Raw genomic sequence first — 23,389 nt, 5'->3', positions numbered from 1 at the left:
CAGGAATCGGTCCCTGCAGTTTGTCAGTTCTATTAATGTTCACCCTGAAGATGAACTATATACGAGGGTCACTTCAAAAGAAATGCACACTATTTTTGTAAAACTACAGTTTTCATTCTGCATGTGTGAAAGTTTTATAGTGTGTAGATACATCCTTCCCGCTTGTTTTCAAACTTAGTTCAACCTGTTCCCGTGAGTGGCGCCGTCACAGCATGTCTCCAAGATGGCTGCTACACTTGACGTTCGTCAGAAGCAACATGCTGTCATAGAATTCCTGTGCTCTAAAAACGAGACAGTGGGAAACATCCGCAAGAGGTTGTAAAAGGAGTATGGAGATGCTGCTGTCGATCGCAGTACAGTTAGTCGGTGGGCAAGCAGGTTACGTGATGAAAGCAGGCACAGCTATATTGAGGATTGTCCTCACAGCGGCAGGTCTCGTACTGCACACACTCCAGACAATGTGCAGAGAGTTAACGAATTGATGACTGCTGACAGGCGCATCACAGTGAACGAATTGTCACGCTACGTTGGGATAGGGGAAGGAAATGTTCGCAGAATACTGAAAGTGTTGGGAGTTACAAAAGGTTTGTGCCTGGTGGGTTCCCAGGATGTTGACAGTGGCTCAAAAACCAACAAGAAAAACGGTATGCAGCGAACTTTCGGAACAGTACGAGAATGGTGGAGATGAATTTCTTGGAAGAATTGTGACAGGTGATGAAACATGGCTCCATAATTTTTCACCAGAGATGAAGAGGCAATCAATGAAGTGGCATCATGCAAATTCACCCAAGAAAAAGTATTCAAAGCCACCCCTTCTGCTGGAAACGCTATGGCTACGGGGTTTTTCGATTCTGAAGGAATCTTGCTTGTGGACATCATGCCAAGTGGAACCACCATAAATTCTTATATATATGTGACCACAATCTATTGGTTATGACCTGTAGATTAAAACTGAAGAAACTGCAAAAATGTGGGAAATTAAGGAGATGGGACCTGGATAAACTGAAAGAACCAGAGGTTGTACAGAGTTTAAGGGAGAGCATAAGGGAACAATTGACAGGAATAGGGGAAAGAAATACAGTAGAAGAAGAATGGGTAGCTCTGAGGGATGTAGTAGTGAAGGCAGCAGAGTATAAAGTAGGTACAAAGACGAGGGCTGCTAGAAATCCTTGGGTAACAGAAGAAATATTGAATTTAATTGATGAAAGGAGAAAATATAAAAACGCAGTAAATGAAGCAGGCAAAAAGGAATACAAACGTCCCAAAAACGAGATCGACAGAAAGTGCAAAACGGCTAAGCAGGGATGGCTAGAGGACAAATGTAAGGTAGTATAAGCTTATCTCACTAGGGGTAAGATAGATACTGCCTACAGGAAAATTAAAGAGACCTTTGGAGAGAAGAGAACCACGTGTATGAATATCAAGAGCTCAGATGGCAGCCCAGTTCTAAGCAAAGAAGGGAAGGCAGAAAGGTGGAAGGAGTATATAGAAGGTTTATACAAGGGCGAGGTACTTGAGGACAATATTATGGAAATGGAAGATGATGTAGATGAAGACGAAATGGGAGATACGATACTGCGTGAAGAGTTTGACAGAGCACTGAAAGACCTGAGTCGAAACAAGGCCCCCGGAGTAGACAACATTCCATTAGAACTACTGACGGCCTTGGGACAACCAGTCCTGTCAAAACTCTACCAGCTGGTGAGCAAGATGTATGAGACAGGCGAAATACCCTCAGACTTCAAGAAGAATATAATAATTCCAATCCCAAAGAAAGCAGGTGTTGACAGATGTGAAAATTACCGAACTATCAGTTTAATAAGCCACGGCTGCAAAATACTAACACGAATTCTTTAGAGACGAATGGAAAAACTGGTAGATGCAGACCTCGGGGAGGATCAGTTTGGATTCCGTCGAAATGTTGGAACACGTGAGGCAATACTGACCTTACGACTTATCTTAGAAGAAAGATTAAGAAAAGGCAAACCTACGTTTCTAGCATTTGTAGACTTAGAGAAAGCTTTTGACAATATTGACTGGAATATTCTTTTTCAAATTCTAAAGGTGGCAGGGGTAAAATACAGGGAGCGAAAGGCTGTTTATAATTTGTACAGAAACCAGATGGCAGTCATAAGAGTCGAGGGGCATGAAAGGGAAGCAGTGGTTGGGAAAGGAGTGAGACAGGGTTGTAGCCTCTCCCCGATGTTATTCAATCTGTATATTGAGCAAGCAGTAAAGGAAACAAAAGAAAAATTTGGAGTAGGTATTAAAATTCATGGAGACGAAGTAAAAACTTTGAGGTTCGCCGATGACATTGTAATTCTGTCAGAGACGGCAAAGGACTTGGAAGAGCAGTTGAACGGAATGGACAGTGTCTTGAAAGGAGGATATAAGATGAACATTAACAAAAGCAAAACGAGGATAATGGAATGTAGTCAAATTAAATCGGGTGATGCTGAGGGAATTAGATTAGGAAATGAGACACTTAAAGTAGTAAAGGAATTTTGCTATTTAGGAAGTAAAATAACTGATGATGGTCGAAGTAGAGAGGATATAAAATGTAGACTGGCAATGGCAAGGAAAGCGTTTCTGAAGAAGAGAAATTTGTTAACATCGAATATAGATTTATGTATCAGGAAGTCGTTTCTGAAAGTATTTGTTTGGAGTGTAGCCATGTATGGAAGTGAAACATGGACGATAACTAGTTTGGACAAGAAGAGAATAGAAGCTTTCGAAATGTGGTGCTACAGAAGAATACTGAAGATAAGGTGGATTGATCACGTCACTAATGAGGAGGTATTGAATAGGATTGGGGAGAAGAGAAGTTTGTGGCACAACTTGACTAGAAGAAGGGATCGGTTGGTAGGACATGTTTTGAGGCATCAAGGGATCACAAATTTAGCACTGGAGGGCAGCGTGGAGGGTAAAAATCGTAGAGGGAGACCGAGAGATGAGTACACTAAGCAGATTCAGAAGGATGTAGGTTGCAGTAGGTACTGGGAGATGAAGCAGCTTGCACAGGATAGAGTAGCATGGAGAGCTGCATCAAACCAGTCTCAGGACTGAAGACAACAACAACAACAACATGTGACGGCACTGAAGAAACTTCAAGCTCGACTGAGTCGTGTTCGACCACATTGGCAAAAGCAGGATGTTTTGCTGTTGAACGACAATGCACAACCACATGTCAGTCAAAAAACCATGGAACGATCACAAAACTCGAATGGACAATACTGAAACTCAGGTTGGTCCAGAATTTTACTGTGCGGGTATACAGGCGCTGGTTCCAAGATGACGTAAGGCAGTTGAGAGGGATGGAAATTACGTGGAGAAATGAAAATATTGTTCCTAAAGGATGTATCTACACACTGTAAAACTTTCAAACATCTAGAATAAAAGATGTGTGCATTTCTTTTGGAGTGACCCTCGTACATACAATAATGAAGTTTGTTTGGGACCGTTAGAGCGCGAGTCGTTTTCGCGCTTGTGCTTTTCTTTGCACGTACACACTCATGTTACCTCGGAGTTGCCCCTGATGCTATCCTTTGCCCTACGTAAGTGGAGGAATCAGCTGACGTGTTGTTTGTTGTGCGCAGCGTACCTGCGCGCGGGCGGTCTGAACGTGCTGGTGGTGGACTGGGGCTACCTGGCGCCTTCGCCCTGCTACCTGGCCGCCGTGCTCAACACGCTGCACGCCGGACGCTGCCTCGCCGCCATGCTGCAGCGGCTCCAGGTGCGTCACCACACACTCTCCCTGGGGTACAGAGGGTTAACAGACTATGGAAACACAAAAAACACATCATGTTACCATTCCTGGGCTGGGTTGTTTGGGGGAAGAGACCAAACAGCGAGGTTATCGGTCTCATCGGATTAGAGAAGGATGGGGGAGGAAGTCGGCCGTGAACTATCAAGGGAAACATCCCAACATTTACCCGGAGCGATTTAGGGAAATCACGGAAAACCTAAATCATGATGACCGGACGCGGGATTGAACCGTCGTCCTCCCGATTGAGAGTCCAGTGTGCCAACCACTGCGCCACCTTGCTCGGTACCATTCCTGATAGGTGTAGGAAAGCCGGCGGCACTCAAAACAGCTTCTAGTCGTTTCAGAATGGGTAAATAGAAGTCCTGAATGGCTTTTGAGGGAATCTAAGTCTTTCTGCAAGATACTGGCAAGTTCAGGTAACGATTATGGAGGCGGATACTTCCTCTCCACACTAGACCACCAAGGCTCAATAATAGTGAATGTGAAAGTCGGGAGGGATGAGAAAACAAAATTCATGCCCACGAAACCAGTCCTGGACGATGCCTGCTGTGTGAAGAGGGGCTGTGCCGTCTCGGGACACAGCATCACCACTGGGGAACGAACACTGTACTTTGGGGCCGGATCATCCAAAAATGGTCTCATAATCCTTATCAGTAACATTCTCCTGACTAGCGATGGTGCCCATGGAACACCATGATATGGCTGCCCGAATCATTACCGAATCCCTGTCATGTTTCACTCTTGGGTTGGAATTGTAGCCAGAAGTTTGAAAGAGTGTGAAACAAGACTCATCCCACCAAAGTACTTTCTTCCATTCACCATAGTCCAGATTTTATGGCTTCGGCACCACGTTTTCCTAATATGGACATTTGCATCACAAATTAGTGGTTTTGGAATGCCAGCTCACCCTGCAGTTCGCTGCGTATGGAGCTCTTTCAGTGTCATGTTGCTGACAGCCTTCGGGAGCGCAACATTTGGTTCTATAGTGACTTTTGCTGTCGTCCTATATTTTTCCTCAGAATCACACACACGCACACACACACACACACACACACACACACACACACACATTCGTCCGTGTTGCATCTTATCAGACGATGTTTCTCTGGTTACACTTTATGTGGTATAAATCTTCGATACGGTGCCTCTTGAAACACCACACACTTTCGCTACCTTGGTTACTGAAGCACTCACCATACAAGCATCAAGAATCCTCCCACTTTCGAATTCGCTTAGCTCCGACATAATGCACTTACAACTACACAGAACACTGTTATGACTACGAACGAACTTATACTGTATTGAGGACATTGTACAGGTGGCATTCGTGGTCAAATACAACAGCGCCACCTGTAGGCTTGGCTAAAATCTGCAATTATGATCAGGCATGCACCTACCGTAGTCTTTTAATATTTTTGTCCTACCCTTGTACCTTTTCTGTACTACTGTGGTGTGGTGCGAGATTTATTGATGATATCGACATGAAAAGACTTGTCCTACCCGTTCTACGTCCCTATCAAGAGATAAAGGAGTCTTACCTGCGGACCATCTGTCCCTTGGCCACGGCAGCACTGGAGTTCGTCACTACAGCAGGTGTTCCCGTCAGAAAAAGTTGCATATGAGGAATACTGGGAACGCCTCAGACTCGTAACAGGCAAGGGGAAAATCAGTGGCTCTGTACTATTAAATGGTTAACTTGTGCACAGTCCCAGTTAAAACTTGCCTACCTAACAGCTACGATGGGCATCAGCAGTCTGATTTTCAATATTTCATATAACTGACAGAACTTAAAAATTTTAAGTTCTCTGGACACAAAAGAATTAAAGGCATTAGCTCCCAGTGGCCATTGATTCATAACAGTGGGACAAGTTCAAAATTTTCAGCATTATCTAAAGGTTTCCTCACTCGGAATACTTCCATGGAATCACATGTAGATGTAATCAAACTTCGAACAAGTTAGCTTCGAACACAAAACAGGCTACTGTTTCTGGTGCAGTACGACAAAAGAAAATAAACGTTCTCCAGAAATCCTTCTTAATAAAGTGAAGGAAAAGTTAGTCACTAACAACTGTTCCTCAACGAAACGAAGATAGACAATTGAGAGTGTATATTAAGTTCTCTTGACCCATGAAAAGCCTATCTTCCAAACAGAGTACGTATTCGAAATTCTATCTCACGAGCAGCGCCACTTTTCAATGGCGCAGAACAGCGAGGCTCAGAGCACAGGTCGCGGGACTCACCTCTCAGGGAGGTGTAGGCGACGTCCTATCCGAGGCAGTGTCCATCAGTCGCTGGCTGGAAAAGAGGAACTGTCTATAGCCACTGACGCTGAGGCTCCATTGGCGAGCTTTCCTTGCTCGACATGTTAAGTGGTGTAAGCTGTCCCTGTTGTTCCTAAGGGGAAGAAAAGAAAAGTCATCTATACGAATTGCCCTTGGGTGATGTAGTGATGATATCCCATGTCTTCTGCGAGAAAATTATTCTGACAGCATGTCAGGCCAACGCGTGGTTCGCCTGCGGTGTGGCTGGCGGCCCAGTTCACGGAGGAACCAGTTGATGGATTGTCGCACTTTCTCACAGAAGGATCTCGCGATGATCCTGAATCTGTCCTGCAGGAGCGGGATGACTGTGTCTTCGTGCAGCAGGCTAGTGGATTATTCCTTCGGAAGACGTAGAGCGGTATTCAGAGCTCGGTTCTGGATCCTTTACAGCGTTGCGATGAACGAATCTGCGGCCTTTGCCCACACCACAGCTGCGTATTCCAACACTAGTCGGACCGGTGTTAGATGCAGACTGGCTCCAGCAGGCTCCGCTCGGGCGGAAAACCTCGCATGGCGGAAGGTTACAATTTTCCTATTGGCTGCCGAAGTTTCGGAGGATGCAGCAAGAGGAGCACGTCTGGAGCGACCCCTCTCATCTTATGGCTGGTTACCGGGGTGCCCTCTGGAGGCTGAGCCAGATATCGTGGAAACTAGCCTGAACGCAGGGGTTGAGCTGACGATAATCCGAAAAGTGAAGATGCGTTGTGGGTTGGCGGCGTCAAAGGTGAAGCCAAGAGACACGCCAGTAGTATACAGTATCCGCATTTACCATTGAGTGAATCTGCATCATTGTACGACTCATCGTTCGGGAGATAGTATGTTCTGTACAAGGGAGTTCGATTCTTTAAACAATCGGGAGTCGTGTTTTACCGGTATGAATACATATATATACGAGGGCTATTCGGAAAGTAAGTTCCGATCAGTTGCGAAATGAAAACCAAATTCGATGAAGCTTTGCACATACGTGTTGGGCAGCATCTCTACTACGTTCGTCGATCGGTCACGTCGTTCTTTTCAGATCTGAGCACACAGTGAGCGAGTAAAGATAGCTAGAAAAGTGTGTCTTCCGCCAAGTACGAGGGCCAGTTGAGAAATTTCGTATGACGCTATTCAGCTTACATAAAATAACTGTCAAGCGTTTCCTTCTGCAGTGAGGATACTCCTGCAGCGTTTTAGATAGGAAGTGTTTGATAACTCACAATACACCACGTAATTGGCTCCCTCCAAATTTCATCTCTGCCCACATCAACAGCTGGCTATGAAGACAACATTCTGGCACTTGAGTTGTGGACGAGCGTAGAGAATTGGCGGAAACCGCTGCCAACTGCCTTCTGACGATGGTATTGGAAAGCTTATACAAAGCCACGACAAAGTCTAACTCGGAGCGGCGACTACATATACGTATGTATAGCTGGAAGTTGTACCTAGTCGACTGAAATAGAACTTGCACTTGGCGGCCGAACTTCCCCGAGTGAGGCCTCCCGGCCAACGATGCCATACGCTCACTTCCATTTTACCAGGACTGGCCAAAAATAAGGAAATAAAGCCAGAAACGCATGCGTGAAAATAAATGGAGATGCTAGTCAAGCCTGCAGATTGCATTGTTTTATTTGACCACGGAAGGCGCCTGTTCATTGTCATGAATACGTTGCAGCGTCAGTCGTTCCGTGTTGTTGCGAGTGCATCACTATGTGAGAGCTAAGTGATTTTGGTCATGGGGAAATTGTTGGTGCTTATATGGCGGCTGCTCCCGTAACCAAGGTACCCGAAGTGTGTGATGTTTCAAGAGATACCATATCGACGATTTATACCGCATACAGGGAAAGCGGAAGAACACCATCCGCTAAGTCACAAAGCGGGCGAAAGTATGTGCGTTGAGTGATCGTGACAAACGGTCATTGAAGAGGATTGTGACGTAAAATAACAGTGTGACGGAAAATAACAGGAAGATAGCTGCGAGAGTCGCAGCAAAACCTTATGCCTCTCTCGCGAACCATGTCAGCAGCAAAACAACACGAAGGGAGCTCCGTAAGCAGGGAACTGCGGGGCGAGCTGGAATTCCACAAACCACACGTTAGTGATAAAAATATCTGTAAGAGGAAAACGTGCTGCCAAAACTATAACTATGCGGTAACGGAAGAAAGTATACTACTGGCCATTAAAATTGCTACATCACGAAGATATGCTACAGACGCGAAATTTAACCGACAGGAAGCAGATGCAAATGATTAGCTTTTCAGAGCATTCACACAAGGTTGGCGCCGGTGGCGACACCTACAACGTGCTCACATGAGGAAAGTTTCCAACCGATACACAAACAGCAGTTGACCGGCGTTGCCTGGTGAAACGTTGTTCTGATGCCTCGTGTAAGGAGGAGAAATGCGTACCATCACGTTTCCGACTTTCATAAAGGTAGGATTGTAGACTATCGCGATTGCGGTTTATCGTATCGCGACAATGCTTCTCGCATTGGTCCAAATCCTATGACTGTTAGCAGAATATGGAATCGGTGTGTTCAGGGGCGTAATACGGAACGCCGTGCTGGATTCCAACGGCCTCGAAACACTAGCAGTCGAGATGACAGGCATCTTATCCGCACGGCTGTAACGGATCGTGCAGCCACGTCTCGATCCTTGAGTCTACAGATGGGGACGTTTGCAAGACAACAACCATCTTCACGAACATTTCGACGACGTTTGCAGCAGCATGGACTATCATCTCGGAGACGGTGGCTGCGGTTACCCTTCACGCCGCATCACGGACAGGAGCGCCTGCGATGGTGTACCCGACGACGAACCTGGGTGCACGAATGGCAAAACGTCATATTTTCGGATGAATCCAGGTTCTGTTTACAGCGTCATGATGGTCGCGTCCGTGTTTGGCGACATCACGGTGAACGCACATTGGAAGCGTGTATTCGTCATCGCCATACTGGCATATCACCCGGCGTGATGGTATGGGATGCCAATGGTTACACGTCTCGCTCACCTCTTGTTCGCATTGACGGCACAGTGGACGTTACATTTCAGATGTTTTACACCCATGGCTCTACCCTTCATTCGATCCCCGCGAAACCCTACATTTCAGGAGGATAATGCACGACCGCATGTTGCAGGTCCTGTACGGCCCTTTTTTGGTCACAGAAAATGTTCGACTGCTGCCCTGGACAGCACATTCTCCAGATCTCTCACCAACTGAAACCGTCTGGCCAATGGTGGCCTCGCAACTGGCTCGTCACAATACGCCAGTCACTACGCTTGATGAACTGTGGCACCGCGTTGAAGCTGCATGGACAGCTGTACCTGTACACGCCATTTAAGCTCTGTTTGACTCAATGCCCAGACGTATAAAGGCCGTTATTACGGCCAGAGGTGGTTGTTCTGGGTACTGATTTCTCAGGATCTATGCACCAAATTGCATGAAAATGTAATCACTTGTCAGTTCTAGTATAATATATCTGACCAATGAATACCCGTTTATAATCTGCATTTCTTGTTGGTGTGGCAATTTTAATGGCCAGTAGTGTATTTTGACTGGATGACTCTTATGTCACACTGTTTCGAACTTCTAGCTGAGATTACGTCCCAAGAGTGAAACATGGCACAGGTTCGGTGATGATTTGGGCTGCCATACCATAGTATTCCATGGGCTCCATGATTAGCCTGCAAAGTCACTTTACTGCCAATGACTGTGTGACAGTTTTGGCTGATCGGATCCGTCCCATGGTTCAATGTTTATTTCCGAATGTTCCAAAACGACGGGGTCTCTGCTCACACAAGGGATTTCAGATCCATTCCGTATTCCTGGATTTCCGGAAGGCTTTTGACACTGTATCACACAAGCGGCTTGTAGTGAAATTGTGTGCTCATGGAGTATCGTCTCAGTTATGTGACTGGATTTGCGACTTCCTGTCAGAGACGTCACAGTTCGTAGTAACTGACGGAAAGTCATCGAGTGAAACTGAAGCGATTTCTGGAGTTCCCCAAGGTAGTGTTATAGGCCCTTTGCTGTTCCTTATCTATATAAACGATTTGGGATACAATCTGAGCAGCCGTCTTCGGTTGTTTGCAGATGATGCTGTCGTTTATCGACTAATAAAGTCATCAGAAGATCAAAACAAACTGCAAAACGATTTAGAAGAAATATCGGAATGGTACGGAAAGTGGCAGTTGACATTACATAACGAAAAGTGTGAGATATACACATGAGTGCTAAAAAGGAATCCGTTAAACTTCGGTTACACGATAAATCAGTCTAATCTAAAACCCGTAAATTCAACTATATACCTAGGTTTTACAATTACGAACAACTTAAATTGGAAAGAACACACAGAAAATGTTGTGGGGAAGGCTAACAAAAGACTTCGTCTTATCGGCAGGACACTTAGAAAATCTAACTGACCTACTAAGGAGACTGCCTACATTGCACTTGTCCGTCCTCCTCTAGAATACAGCTGCACGGTGTGGGATGCTTACCAGATAGAACTGACGGAGTATATCGGAAAAGTTCAAAGAAAGGCAGCACGTTTTGTATTATCGCGAAATATGGGAGAGAGTGTCACAGAAATGATATAGGATTTGGGCTGGAAATCATTAAAAGAAAGACGTTTTTCGTTGCGTCGGAATCTTCTCACGAAATTCGAATAACCAACTTTCTCCTCCGAATGCAAAAATATTTTGTTGACACCGACCTACATAGGGAGGGACGATCATCAAGATAAAATAAGGGAAATCAGAGCTCGTACGGAAAGATATAGGTGTTCATTCTTTCCGCGCGCTAGACGAGATTGTAATACTAGAGAATTGTGAAGGTGGTTTAATGAACCCTCTGCCAGGCACTTAAATGTGATTTGCAGAGTATCGATGTAGATGTAGGTAGATGTAGGTGTAGCTCGCATCGTCGCGGACTGGTTTTGTGAACATGAGTCCACCAGTCACAGATCTCAGCACTACTGAGCCTTTGTAGTCTGCTTTGAGGTGAGGTGTGCGTGGTCGCTATCCACTTCCAGCTCCCTCACAGTCACAAGTACATGTCTATTTTACAGGGAGTGTGGTATTAGGTTCCCCTGGAAACCACATAGAACTTGTATTTATCCATTACGATACTAATGGAAGCGGCTTTGAATGTCAAAAGCTTTTTTCCTTTTTTTTACATCGTACTAGGCGCGGTAATGTGTTGCGTTTTTGGTGTTTCCATGTTTATGTCCAACCCGTGTATCATTATCTACAGACAGAGCCGCCTACACTGCAGTTGATGTTTTATGGATAGAGTCACATAATACGACGTGAACACACGGATAATCGTTGCTGGCCCCAGCCTGTTGTCTCCTCGTCAAAGACAAACTGCCCAACACTACCGTGCACGGTCACGTCACAGGTCATGCTGCAAGGTAGATGCAGCTCATATGGTTCCTAAGCTCGATGCTTAACTTCAACCCCCGTACGTCATCCGCTGCAATGTTTGTGTCGTAGCACGATACTAATACAAAGTCTGTAATCTACAAAAGATACAAAGGTTTCTTATAATTAGAACTTAAATTGACTGCAGGACGATTTACAATTAAATCAATACAATGAATGAATACGCTTAGCTGCATGGGGCCAGCTGAAAATTTGTGTCCCGACTGGGACTCGAACCTGGGATCTCCTGCTTACATGCAGATGCTCTATCTTCTTTTTTTTTATCGTTGGGATTGGCCGTTCCGGACGTCACATGACATCAGTTAAAGTTCGTTTGTTAATCCTTCCACTCAGTTTATATATATACACTCCTGGAAATGGAAAAAAGAACACATTGACACCGGTGTGTCAGACCCACCATACTTGCTCCGGACACTGCGAGAGGGCTGTACAAGCAATGATCACACGCACGGCACAGCGGACACACCAGGAACCGCGGTGTTGGCCGTCGAATGGCGCTAGCTGCGCAGCATTTGTGCACCGCCGCCGTCAGTGTCAGCCAGTTTACCGTGGCATACGGAGCTCCATCGCAGTCTTTAACACTGGTAGCATGCCGCGACAACGTGGACGTGAACCGTATGTGCAGTTGACGGACTTTGAGCGAGGGCGTATAGTGGGCATGCGGGAGGCCGGGTGGACGTACCGCCGAATTGCTCAACACGTGGGGCGTGAGGTCTCCACAGTACATCGATGTTGTCGCCAGTGGTCGGCGGAAGGTGCACGTGCCCGTCGACCTGGGACCGGACCGCAGCGACGCACGGATGCACGCCAAGACCGTAGGATCCTACACAGTGCCGTAGGGGACCGCACCGCCACTTCCCAGCAAATTAGGGACACTGTTGCTCCTGGAGTATCGGCGAGGACCATTCGCAACCGTCTCCATGAAGCTGGGCTACGGTCCCGCACACCGTTAGGCCGTCTTCCGCTCACGCCCCAACATCGTGCAGCCCGCCTCCAGTGGTGTCGCGACAGACGTGAATGGAGGCACGAATGGAGACGTGTCGTCTTCAGCGATGAGAGTCGCTTCTGCCTTGGTGCCAATGATGGTCGTATGCGTGCTTGGCGCCGTGCAGGTGAGCGCCAAAATCAGGACTGCATACGACCAAGGCACACAGGGCAACACTCGGCATCATGGTGTGGGAAGCGATCTCCTACACTGGCTGTACACCTCTGGTGATCGTCGAGGGGACACTGAATAGTGCACGGTACATCCAAACCGTCATCGAACCCATCGTTCTACCATTCCTAGACCGGCAAGGGAACTTGCTGTTCCAACAGGACTATTCAAGTCCGCATGTATCCCGTGCCACCCAACGTGCTCTAGAAGGTGTAAGTCAACTACCCTGGCCAGCAAGATCTCCGGATCTGTCCCCCATTGAGCATGTTTGGGACTGGATGAAGCGTCGTCTCACGCGGTCTGCAGGTTCAGCACGAACGCTGGTCCAACTGAGGCGCCAGGTGGAAATGGCATGGCAAGCCGTTCCACAGGACTACATCCAGCATCTCTACGATCGTCTCCATGGGAGAATAGCAGCCTGCATTGCTGCGAAAGGTGGATATACACTGTACTAGTGCCGACATTGTGCATGCTCTGTTGCCTGTGTCTATGTGCCTGTGGTTCTGTCAGTGTGATCATGTGATGTATCTGACCCCAGGAATGTGTCAATAAAGTTTTCCCTTCCTGGGACAATGAATTCACGGTGTTCTTATTTCAATTTCCAGGAGTATATATATATATATATATATATATATATATATATATATATATATATATATATATATATATAGACAGAGAGAGGCTAACTAGCGCTCTGAGCTCCCGTGCCGGCTTCTATCTGAGCCACCGAGGACTCAGAGCTCAGAGTATAGTGTGACTGCAGGGACTTATCCTCCCGTGAGACCCATATTCTCAACTTATTGTCGCGCCCCTGCCTATTACACTCATTACTCGCGGCTTTACCGATTCCCGTAAGTGTTCGGGCAATGTGTGTGCATCCGCACATCAGGCTCACTCACCATTAGACCATCTTCTTCTTCTGTGCGGATGCACACACATTGCCCGAACACTTACGGGAATCGGTAAAGCCGCGAGTAATGAGTGTAATGGGCAGGGACACTACGAACGTAGTGCGGGACAACAAGTTGCGAATGTGGGTCTCACGGGAGGCGTGCCAGAGATAAGTCCCTGCAGTCGCGCTATCCTCTGTGTTCTCGGTGGCTCAGATAGATAATAGAGTCTGCCATGTAAGCAGGAGATGCCGGGTTAGAGTCCCGGTTGGACCACAAATTTTCAATTGTCCCCGTTGACGTATATCAACGCCTGTATGCAGCTAAGGGTATTCGTTTCATTGAATTGATTTAATTGTAAATTCATTCTAAAGAGATGCACGATGTCTGAAAGAACAGATACCATCTTCATATAGATTTACAGACAATTAGAGTTTGACTTAACGATTAGCAGCGAATCTTCGACATAAATAAACTTATAGAGAAAGAGTATGTGTAGTAGAAGAGGTGAGATAGGAGATATCGTACTGCGAAAATAATTTGACGCAGCATTAAGTCCGCGGAGAAGACGACATTCCCTCAGAATTATTGAGATCTCTGAGAGAAATAGTCATGATAAAACTATTCCACTTGGTATGCCAAATATATGAGACAGGCGAAGTACCCTACGCTTCAGGAAGAATGTAATAATTCCTAGTGCAAAAAAGGCAGCAACCGACAGGTATGAATATTACAGAACTATCAGTTTCACAAGTCAGGGTTGCAAAATATTGGCACGAATTTTAATGCTTAACATCAATTTTAATGGTTAACTACATGTTTTACAACCACTGTGAAGTTGCATTTGCTCTTTGCTTCTTTATGCTCTGCACTTGTAACATTTTCAATTGCAAGTTTTCTCTATAACTAACGCTGTTGTGCCAGTTGTATTATCTGTAGCGCATGCGCTGCTCAGCCCACTCTGTATCTACATCTGTATTAGGCAAACCACCGCGACGTGCATGGCTAAGAGTGTACTACACACCGTTATTAGGGTTTTTTCCCGTTCCATTCACGTATGGAGCGCGAGAAAACTGATGGTTTAAATGCCTCCGTATGTGTCGTAATAGTCTAATCTTGTCCTCACAATCCTTACGATAGCGATGTGTAAGGAGTTGTAGTATATTCCTAGAGTCATCATTTAAAGCCTGTTCTTGAAAATTTGTAAGTAGTCTTTCTCGGGATAGTTCATATTTTCGCATTTTAGTGCCCAATAGGCACTTATGGGCACTCGGAACTCATTCATCGCCTCAACATGAAGATGGCTGTAAGCTTCATAGCAGAAATACCGGAAGAAACAAATGTTGCTGTTCCGGATGCGAGATCGAAGAATGATAGAGAGTTGATTCTGTATATACAGCTTCCTTTTGGGATGTATCTTCCCAGTGAGATTTGTATCGTGGATGATGTTCCGGTTATCTTAAGACCTCCCTCAAGGAAGGTTGAATGTCACAGTTTCATAAAAATTGTTTGTTTCCCTTTGGTATTATTTATTTACATGTTTCATTATTTATGATGAAGTGATACAGTATGTATCATAGACTAGCAACATTTATTTAGCATATTTTATAATATTTAGGAAGTTATCTTAATTTTTACGTAGCTTTCCGTATAAGAACGTTGCTTATATTATAAAAGTACATTATCAAATAACACGGTTTATTTAATAAAAAAAATTCTTTTACAATGTCAAAGATAGTAGAAAGTATGAACAAAATATATTATCTGACATACTGAAATAATACTGTGTATTTAATTAACATCCAAACTAAAAAAAGCTAGTTCACTATACTAAAAGAAACAATGACAAAGAAAAAATTAACTGGCGGAAAAATAAACTGAACTGTTCAGTGGGTAAACTCATCTAAAATATTCTTTATACAGGGTGGACTGGAAGAAAGTAGGATCATTAAATGGTTGTCAAGTTTTTAATATTGATGGACTAATATTGGAAATAGCGCAAACGTGCAGAACATTAAATAGGACAGTGATTTTTCGTGTCGCATAGTACCGACGGTGGCCACGAGAGGCGGTACACTCAACAACAACAACAAAGATGGCCGATCATCTTACAGTCAGAGAACGAACACAGATTACTTTACGCTATGAAGTATGGAATTCGATAGTTCTTGTGCAGAGATGGCGGCGAACGGTGAAGGGAAGGAATGTCAGAATTCGTTAGGAGGCAATAAAGAATTATCATACGGAGCTAATGGCCACAGATTCGCTAAAGGATGCAGCAAAGAAAGGTGTCCTGCGAATGTGGTGATTGTGCAGAACATGTTCAGTCGTAGTTCCGGGAAAACAACACGCCAGGCAGCTCGTGTGAGCGGACTCACAAGGCAAGTTGTGTGTCAGGTGTTGCATAAAGAATTAAACTTTCGAGCATGGAAACCCCGTTACGTGCAGCAAGTGACACCAGAAGACTGTGATCACAGAATGGGGATGGGTAGTTGATGTAGGGGGTTAGTACGAAGATTGGCCGGCCGCGGTGGTCTCGCGGTTCTAGGCGCGCAGTCCGGAACCGTGAGATTGCTGCGGTCGCAGGTTCGAATCCTGCCTCGGGCATGGATGTGTGTGATGTCCTTAGGTTAGTTAGGTTTAAGTAGTTCTAAGTTCTAGGGGACTAATGACCACAGCAGTTGAGTCTCATAGTGCTCAGAGCCATTTGAACCAGTACGAAGATTGGCCTCAATTGTTTCACAACATCCTCTGGAGTGATGCGGCCGTATTACGTGTGGGGTGGGGGGTTCGTCAGTTCGCACAACGGCCATTACTGGGTGGCACAGGATGCTGGAGTTACGGTGGAGAAGATTCATTTTCATCCTAAAGTGGCCTCGTGGTGTGGAATAACGGCTACAAAGGTCATAAGTCCTTATCTCCTGCATGACACAATGAATGGGGAATGCTACCTTCAAATGCTTCAGGATTATGTTTGGTCTACAGTAGCTGTATGGGAAAATGCCGACGACACTATCTTCATGCAAGATGGCGCACTGCCTCACTTTGCAAGTGTCATGCGGAACTGGTTGCAAGAGGAGTTTTCAGGGCGTTCGTTGGGAAGACAGGGATCTGATGAATGGCTTGCAAGAAGTCCAGAACTGACATCGTGTGCCTGACGAAACGTCGCACACTGGACGAACTGGAAGCACAGGCCTGGAAAGTTCTTATCAACATCCCACATAACTTTCTCCAAAAAGCTGTGGATTCCATTCTAAGTCTTTTGAGGAGATTGGTCGACGCCACAGGTACCTACATCGCAATTTAATGGACTTTTAACAATATTTTTTTTAGCAGGGAGCGACATATCGAAGATTCTGTGACACTCTGATGAAACTCAGGTGCATTGCAATTGTATCATCTGCATTTATATTCAATGATGTAACTTTGACACTGTTGATTGGAATACTCTCTTTCAAATTCTGAAGGTGGCAGGGTAAAATACAGGGAGCGAAGAGCTATTTACAATTTGTACAGAAACGAGATGGCAGTTATAAGAATCGAGGGGCATGAAAGGGAAGCAGTGGTTAGGAAGTGAGTGAGACAGGGTTGTATCCTAACCCTGATGTTATTCAATCTGTACCTTGAGCAAGCAGTAAAGGAAACAAAAGAAAAAATCTGAGTAGGAATTAAAATCCATGGATAAGAAATAAAGACTTTGAAGTTCGCCGATGACATTGTAATTCCTTCAGAGACAGCAAAGGACCTAGAATAGCAGTTGAACGGAATGAACAGTGTCTTGAAAGGAGGATATAAGGTGAACATCAACAAAAGCAAAATATGGACAGTGGGATGTAGTCGAATTAAGTCGGGTGATGGTGAGGGAATTAGATTAGATACTGAGACACTTAAAGTAGTAAATGAGTTTTGCTACTTGGGGAGAAAAATAACTGATGATGGTCGAATAAGAGAGGATATAAGATGTAGACTGAAAATGGCAAGGAAAGCGTTTCTGAAGAAGAGAAATTTGTTAAAATGGAGTATATAGACTTAAGTGTCAGGAGGTCGTTTCTGAAAGTATTTGTATGGAGTGTAGCTATGTTTGGAGGTGAAACATGGACGATAAATAGTTTGGACAAGAAGAGAATTGAAGCTTTCGAAATCCGGTGGTACAGAAGAATGCTGAAGATTAGATGGGTAGTTCACATAACTAATGAGGAGGTATTGAGTATTGGGGAGAAATTTGTGGCACAACTTGACTAGATGAAGGGATCGGTCGGTAGGACAAGTTCTGAGGCAACAAGGGATCACCAATTTAGTATTAGAGGGCAGCGTGGATGGCAAAAATTGCCCAGGGCGACCAAGAGATGAATTCACTAAGCAGATTCAGAATGATGTAGGTTGCAGTAGGTACTGAGAGATGAAGAAGCTTGCACAGTATTGAGTAGCATGGAGAGCTGCATCAGACCTGTCTCTGGACTGAAGACCACAACAACAACTAGTAGTATTCATGTTTGGAACAGACTTCATAATTATTTCAAGAACACTGACAGCAGTGAAATCACTCTGGCTCATTTCCTTTGTAAGGGAAGGTGTACTTAAACAAGCTTCCGCTATTGCATACTTCCATTCATAGGTAATCATGACGTTCATTACTCTTCTTTTTTCCCAGTTAATGTAACAGTGGGGCCCTAGGCAGGAAACTATGCCCCCAAACAATAAATTTAGCTCCTACTGTTCTAAAATCTCCTATCAAAACTAAGCTAGTTAAAGAAAAATATCATTGCCCAGGTTTTTTTCATTATAATGGTACAGAACTTTCTTGCATGTACCAATTTTGATGTAGTTTTTTTCAGGCACATCTCCACCAGTCGTAGAAATTTAAAATTCTCCACTTACTTTTCTTGACACTCTGCTTCCAATCTGATGCATCTGTTTCCGTTTCTATGCTTGTATTTAAGGATACAATATATTTTGCAATGAAACTTACATTAGCCACGTCCGTCATTTTCATTGATATACAACGTTCTTCCAGAGTGGTCACCTTTCCAATTACAAATAGGTCAACTTGTAAGCAGAAAAAGAGACATCCGTTGCTACGACAGCATGTCTCATGTGTTGTACCACTTTATTACAGTGAGCCAAAATGTGATATACACACATAAAAAAAGGTATGCATCACCTCGGTTCCGAGAGTTCCGGAACCTCTATAGAAAATTGGAATAGAGGTCAACATAAACATCATTTCCGCCCTTTTTTTTGCTCATGAAAACCACACATTGCATGTTGTACCACCATATAGTGACAGTACACACCGAATAGCACGTCCTCATGCCTTGATGTATGCCTGTATTCGTCGTAGTATACTATCCGCAAGTTCATCAAGGCACTGTTGGTCCAGATTGTCCCACTCCTCAACGGCGTATCGGCATAGATCGGTCAGAGTGATTGGTGGGTCACGTCGTCCATAAACAGCCCTTTTCAATCCATCCCAGGCATGTTCCATAGGGTTAATATGTGGAGAACATGCTGGCTACCCTAGTCGAGCGATGTCGTTATCCTGAAGGAAATCATTCAAAAGATGTGAGCGATGAGAGCGCGAATTGTCTTCCATGAAGACGAATGCCTCGCCAATGTGCTGCCGATATCGTTGCACTGTCTGTCGGAGGATGGCATTCACGTATCGTACAGATTTTACGGCGCCTTCCATGACCACCAGCGGCGTACGTCGGCTGCACATGAAGCCACCTCAAAACAGAAGGGAACCTCCACCTTGCTGCACTCGCTGGACAGTGTGCCTAAGGCATTCAGCTTGACCAGGTAGCCTCCAAACACGTCTCCGATGATTGTCTGGTTGAAGGCATATGCGACACTCATTAGTGAAGAGAACGTGATGCTATTCCTAAGCGGTCGATTCGGCATGTTGGGCCCATCTGTACGGCGCTGCATGGTGTCGTGGTTGAAAAAATGAACCTCGCCATGAACGTCGGGAGTGAAGTTGCCCATCATGCAGCCTACTGCGCACAGTTTGAGTCGTAACACGACGCCCTGTGGCTGCACGAAAAGCATTATTCAACACGGTGGCGTTGCTGTCGGGGTTCCTTTGAGCCATAATTCGCAGGCAGCGGGCATCCGATGCAGGAGCAGCCCTTGGGCGGCCTGAGCGAAGCGTGTCATCAACTTTTCCATGTCTCTCTTTATCTCCTCCAAGTCCAGACAATATCGCTTTGGTTCACTCCGAGAGGCCTGGACACTTCCCTTGTTGAGAGTCTGAGACGTCCGCTAAACACGCTGGGCAGAACAGGTAGTTGGATTGTGGAAAGGGCCAAGAGTTGAGGTCAGTTTCAAGGCCTTCAACAAGAAATCTTAACAAGATAAAAATCCAATTAAGATAGCAATAAAGTAATTCAAAAAAACAACATACGCAAAGTGCAATACAAATGGGTGAGGGCCACAATTAATTTCCAAAATTTTAGAATATATTACCACAGACCTTTAAAGTCAGAAGGCCAACAAGAAATCTTTAAAAAATCAAAAATTCTCTTAAGATAGCAATAAAATAATTTTAAACCCAAAAGGCAGCATATGCAAGGTGCAACATAAATGGCTGAGGGCCACAATTAAATTTCAAAACTTCAAAATATATTACCAAAGACCTTTAAAGGCAAACGGCCAGCATATTTAACAACAAGAAACCTTAAAAATCAACAAGATAGAAATCCAATTAAGATAGCAATAAAATAATTTAAAGAAACAACATATGCAAGGTGCAATACCAATGGCTGAGGGCCACAATTAAAGTTCAAAATTCCAAAATATATTACCATAATCTTTAAAGGCAGAAGGCCGCAGTTTTTAAACTTGAAAGATAAATTTAAAAATTCATTTTGCAAAATCTTAAGAAACAAACAATAACCATAAACCTAAAATTTAAAATAGCTGACAACAGATAATTAAACGCCGGTGGCATTCAGAAGGCCTCCAGGGAAGTCGGTCTGCCCTCGTTCACTTAAGTGAGACAAGTGGTGAGCCCAACTATACTTGATCCGTCGGAACCCAACCAGGGGGTAGCCACAAACCGACCGACACAACAACTTGCTTCCCGACAGTCAGTAAATGAGGACCCCAGTCGGCAATGTTATAAATGTGATAATCCACAGTGGGGTACGTATTAGCTGTCATAATTACACACCATGTTGGACAGCGACGACAGGTGAGGAAAGGACACTGCCTGAAATTACGTTAGTGGCCAATGCAAGTAACCGGAACACGACGAACGACCACTAGGCAGAAAATTCCGCTGGTACACTTGAATTAGAAAGACGGTAATAGTTAACTCGCTCAAAAGAACACTGCCTGAATTTACGTCAGTGCCCAGGGCAGGTGACCAAACACTAATGGCCACAAGACAGAAAATTCCACTGGTGCACTCAAATCTTAGTTGACCAAAATAGTTAATTGCACCGCATGGCTGCTAAATTTCAGCAGTAGAACCACTCGGTGTTGATCACCAGAAAACCTCCCCAACAGCAGACCACCGAAGCGAACCACTACAACATGAATGGACCTGGCTTGGGTAGTTGAAACCACTACTCAACTTTGACGTCCTGGGTCGGTGAACCACGACGTTCGTAGCGATCGGACAGCTCCACACACGCTCCTACACTGCGTAGGGGCTGCCAGTGGCCCCAGCCGACTGTACCGCGTGGAGATAACTTCCTTGGTCCGCAGCAATCGACCGATTCACTCCAGACCCCCTTGCCAGAAACTGTATGCACCAAAACAAAGATGGTACACGGCGCAAGTATTGATACGCATCACTGCTGCCACACGTAGAACGAAGAAGAACCACGACGTAACCGCGTCAAGGGCGGAAAACCAAACACATATAGAAAGCGAAGTTCATGAAAACGCGTAGTTGGGAGAGAGCACGGCTCAGAGTCCTTCCTGGCACAAAGTAACAATGCGGACGCTATCGAACCGCGGTATTGACCGTCTAGGCATGGTCGAACTACAGACAACACTAGCCGTGTACCTTCCCCTTGGTGGAATGATTGGAACTGATCGGTTGTCGGACCCCCTCCGTGTAATAGGCGATGCTCATGCATGACTGTTTACATCTTTGGGAGGGGTTTAGTGATATCTCTGAACAGTCAAAAGGAGTGTGCCTGTGATACAATATCCACAGTGAACGTCTGTCATCAGGAGTTCTGGGAACAGGGGTGATGCAAAACTTTTTTTAATGCGTGGTCGTCGTTTACTGAGGTGCAGCAGTTGTTTGGGTTTGGGACACGGCCGCACCCTCCCAAGTCTAACATAGCCTTGTGCGGTTGCAGCGTAGCTACGGCGGCGGCGACGGCGACGCCCCCCTGGACGTGCACCTGGTGGGGCACAGCCTGGGGGCGCACATCTCCGCCTTCGCCAGCAACCACCTGCAGGACGCCACCGGCTCCAGGGTCCGCAGGATCACAGGTCAGTGGACGGCGTCTTGGGCGCCTGTCTCTTCACTGTGTGTCCACGGACCGAAATGTGCATTTTGTCTATGGTGGACGGGTAGTTACTAACTTAGCAATACAATACTTTTACCTTTATTATTGTTTCATCCCCCTTGCCCGGTATCTCTCTTAATCAAGGCTACTGGATGAGAATTACTGCGAAATGGTTTGCGATCATTGACTTTAATTTTGCAGGTGGATTCTTTGATCAAACAAGGTGTTTTGGAAAATACACTGCACAACAGAATTAAAGGATCACCTTTTCGAAACATTGTTGTTTTCTCCCACTGCGATGCATCAGTTTGAAATTTGGCTCAAAGATGACCGCAACGTAAGACCACTTTGAAAAATTAAGAATGACAGTGCTGGTAAACCTCTGACGTTATTTGATTGTCAAACAGCTGAGCAAAACTGAACGTACTCAGACATTTCTCTCTTTACTTATTCTAATCAACAGTAAACTGACATACATTTCTTTTAAATTATTTTTTAGCGCAAGGCAATCTGACTTAATAATGCCCTCAAAAGAATGGCCCTGACTAACAATAACCTATACCTTTCATGAATCACTTACCTCACAAAAATCTTCGTTACTCAAACTATTGCAATACAGCGTGTGCCAATACTGCCAGCTAAATAAAAGATTCTAACTACTGAAGGCACTAACTACTGATAGGAATAGTTAGCAAATGAAAAATTTTGATGGAGAACAAAAACGTATTTACCTTAATAGTGTTCAAAAGTCATACATATATATAAATAATCAGTTCATGACATCCAGTCTTACAAATTTCCTTTTACTGATGGACACATGTCCAGATCGTCCGCTCTCAAAACTCTGCCATCTCTCTCCGCACATCCACAACTGATGGCGGTTCACCTCCAACTGCGCAACGCTACGCGCTGTTCACACACTTGAGGAAAAAAGGCCATAGGTCAGAGGTTCATGTGACATGCAAAGTGGGCTAAAGATGTCCCATTGGCAGCTGTGGTGTGATCACGGAGGAGTGTACGAAAATGAAGCATGCGTGACCTCAGTGACACTTCTCCCCCTTCCCCCCAACATCTATAGAGAAATTTAAAACTGTCTTTGCAGAAAAAATACTTCCGAAGCAGTACTACGCGCCTGCAGAAAGTCAACTAGCACTGGAGTTTTATCGAGTGGTTGCCTGCCTGCAGGGGTGTAGCAGTACTTCAAAGGTTTTCTCCGTAAAGGTGCGTTTTGTAATTCTCAATAAATGGGAGCAGCTGCCACCGGAGTTATTACCGAACTGGGGTCTTACAGGGACACAATTTTTGCCGTTTCATTCACGCATGTATTAATGTTGCAGCCCTCCGTGATCATATCATAGGAGGGCGAGA

At 45.0% G+C, this 23,389-nt stretch overlaps 1 protein-coding gene across 2 annotated transcripts in view; it reads left to right on the top strand.

Moving 5' to 3' along the window:
* The window catches only part of LOC126278149 (phospholipase A1-like), a 228,078-nt gene that overhangs the window by 132,576 nt on the left and 72,113 nt on the right, over positions 1–23,389 (top strand). For both annotated transcript variants that reach the window (XM_049978043.1, XM_049978044.1), the window contains exons 4-5: positions 3,597–3,733; positions 21,869–22,004. In XM_049978043.1, the coding sequence (XP_049834000.1) occupies positions 3,597–3,733; positions 21,869–22,004 (273 nt within the window). The remainder of the gene's footprint in view (positions 1–3,596; positions 3,734–21,868; positions 22,005–23,389) is intronic.

This window comes from Schistocerca gregaria, chromosome 6 (assembly GCF_023897955.1).
Source record: "Schistocerca gregaria isolate iqSchGreg1 chromosome 6, iqSchGreg1.2, whole genome shotgun sequence".
Lineage (NCBI taxonomy): Eukaryota > Metazoa > Arthropoda > Insecta > Orthoptera > Acrididae > Schistocerca > Schistocerca gregaria.
This window is presented reverse-complemented; position numbering and strand designations above follow the sequence as displayed.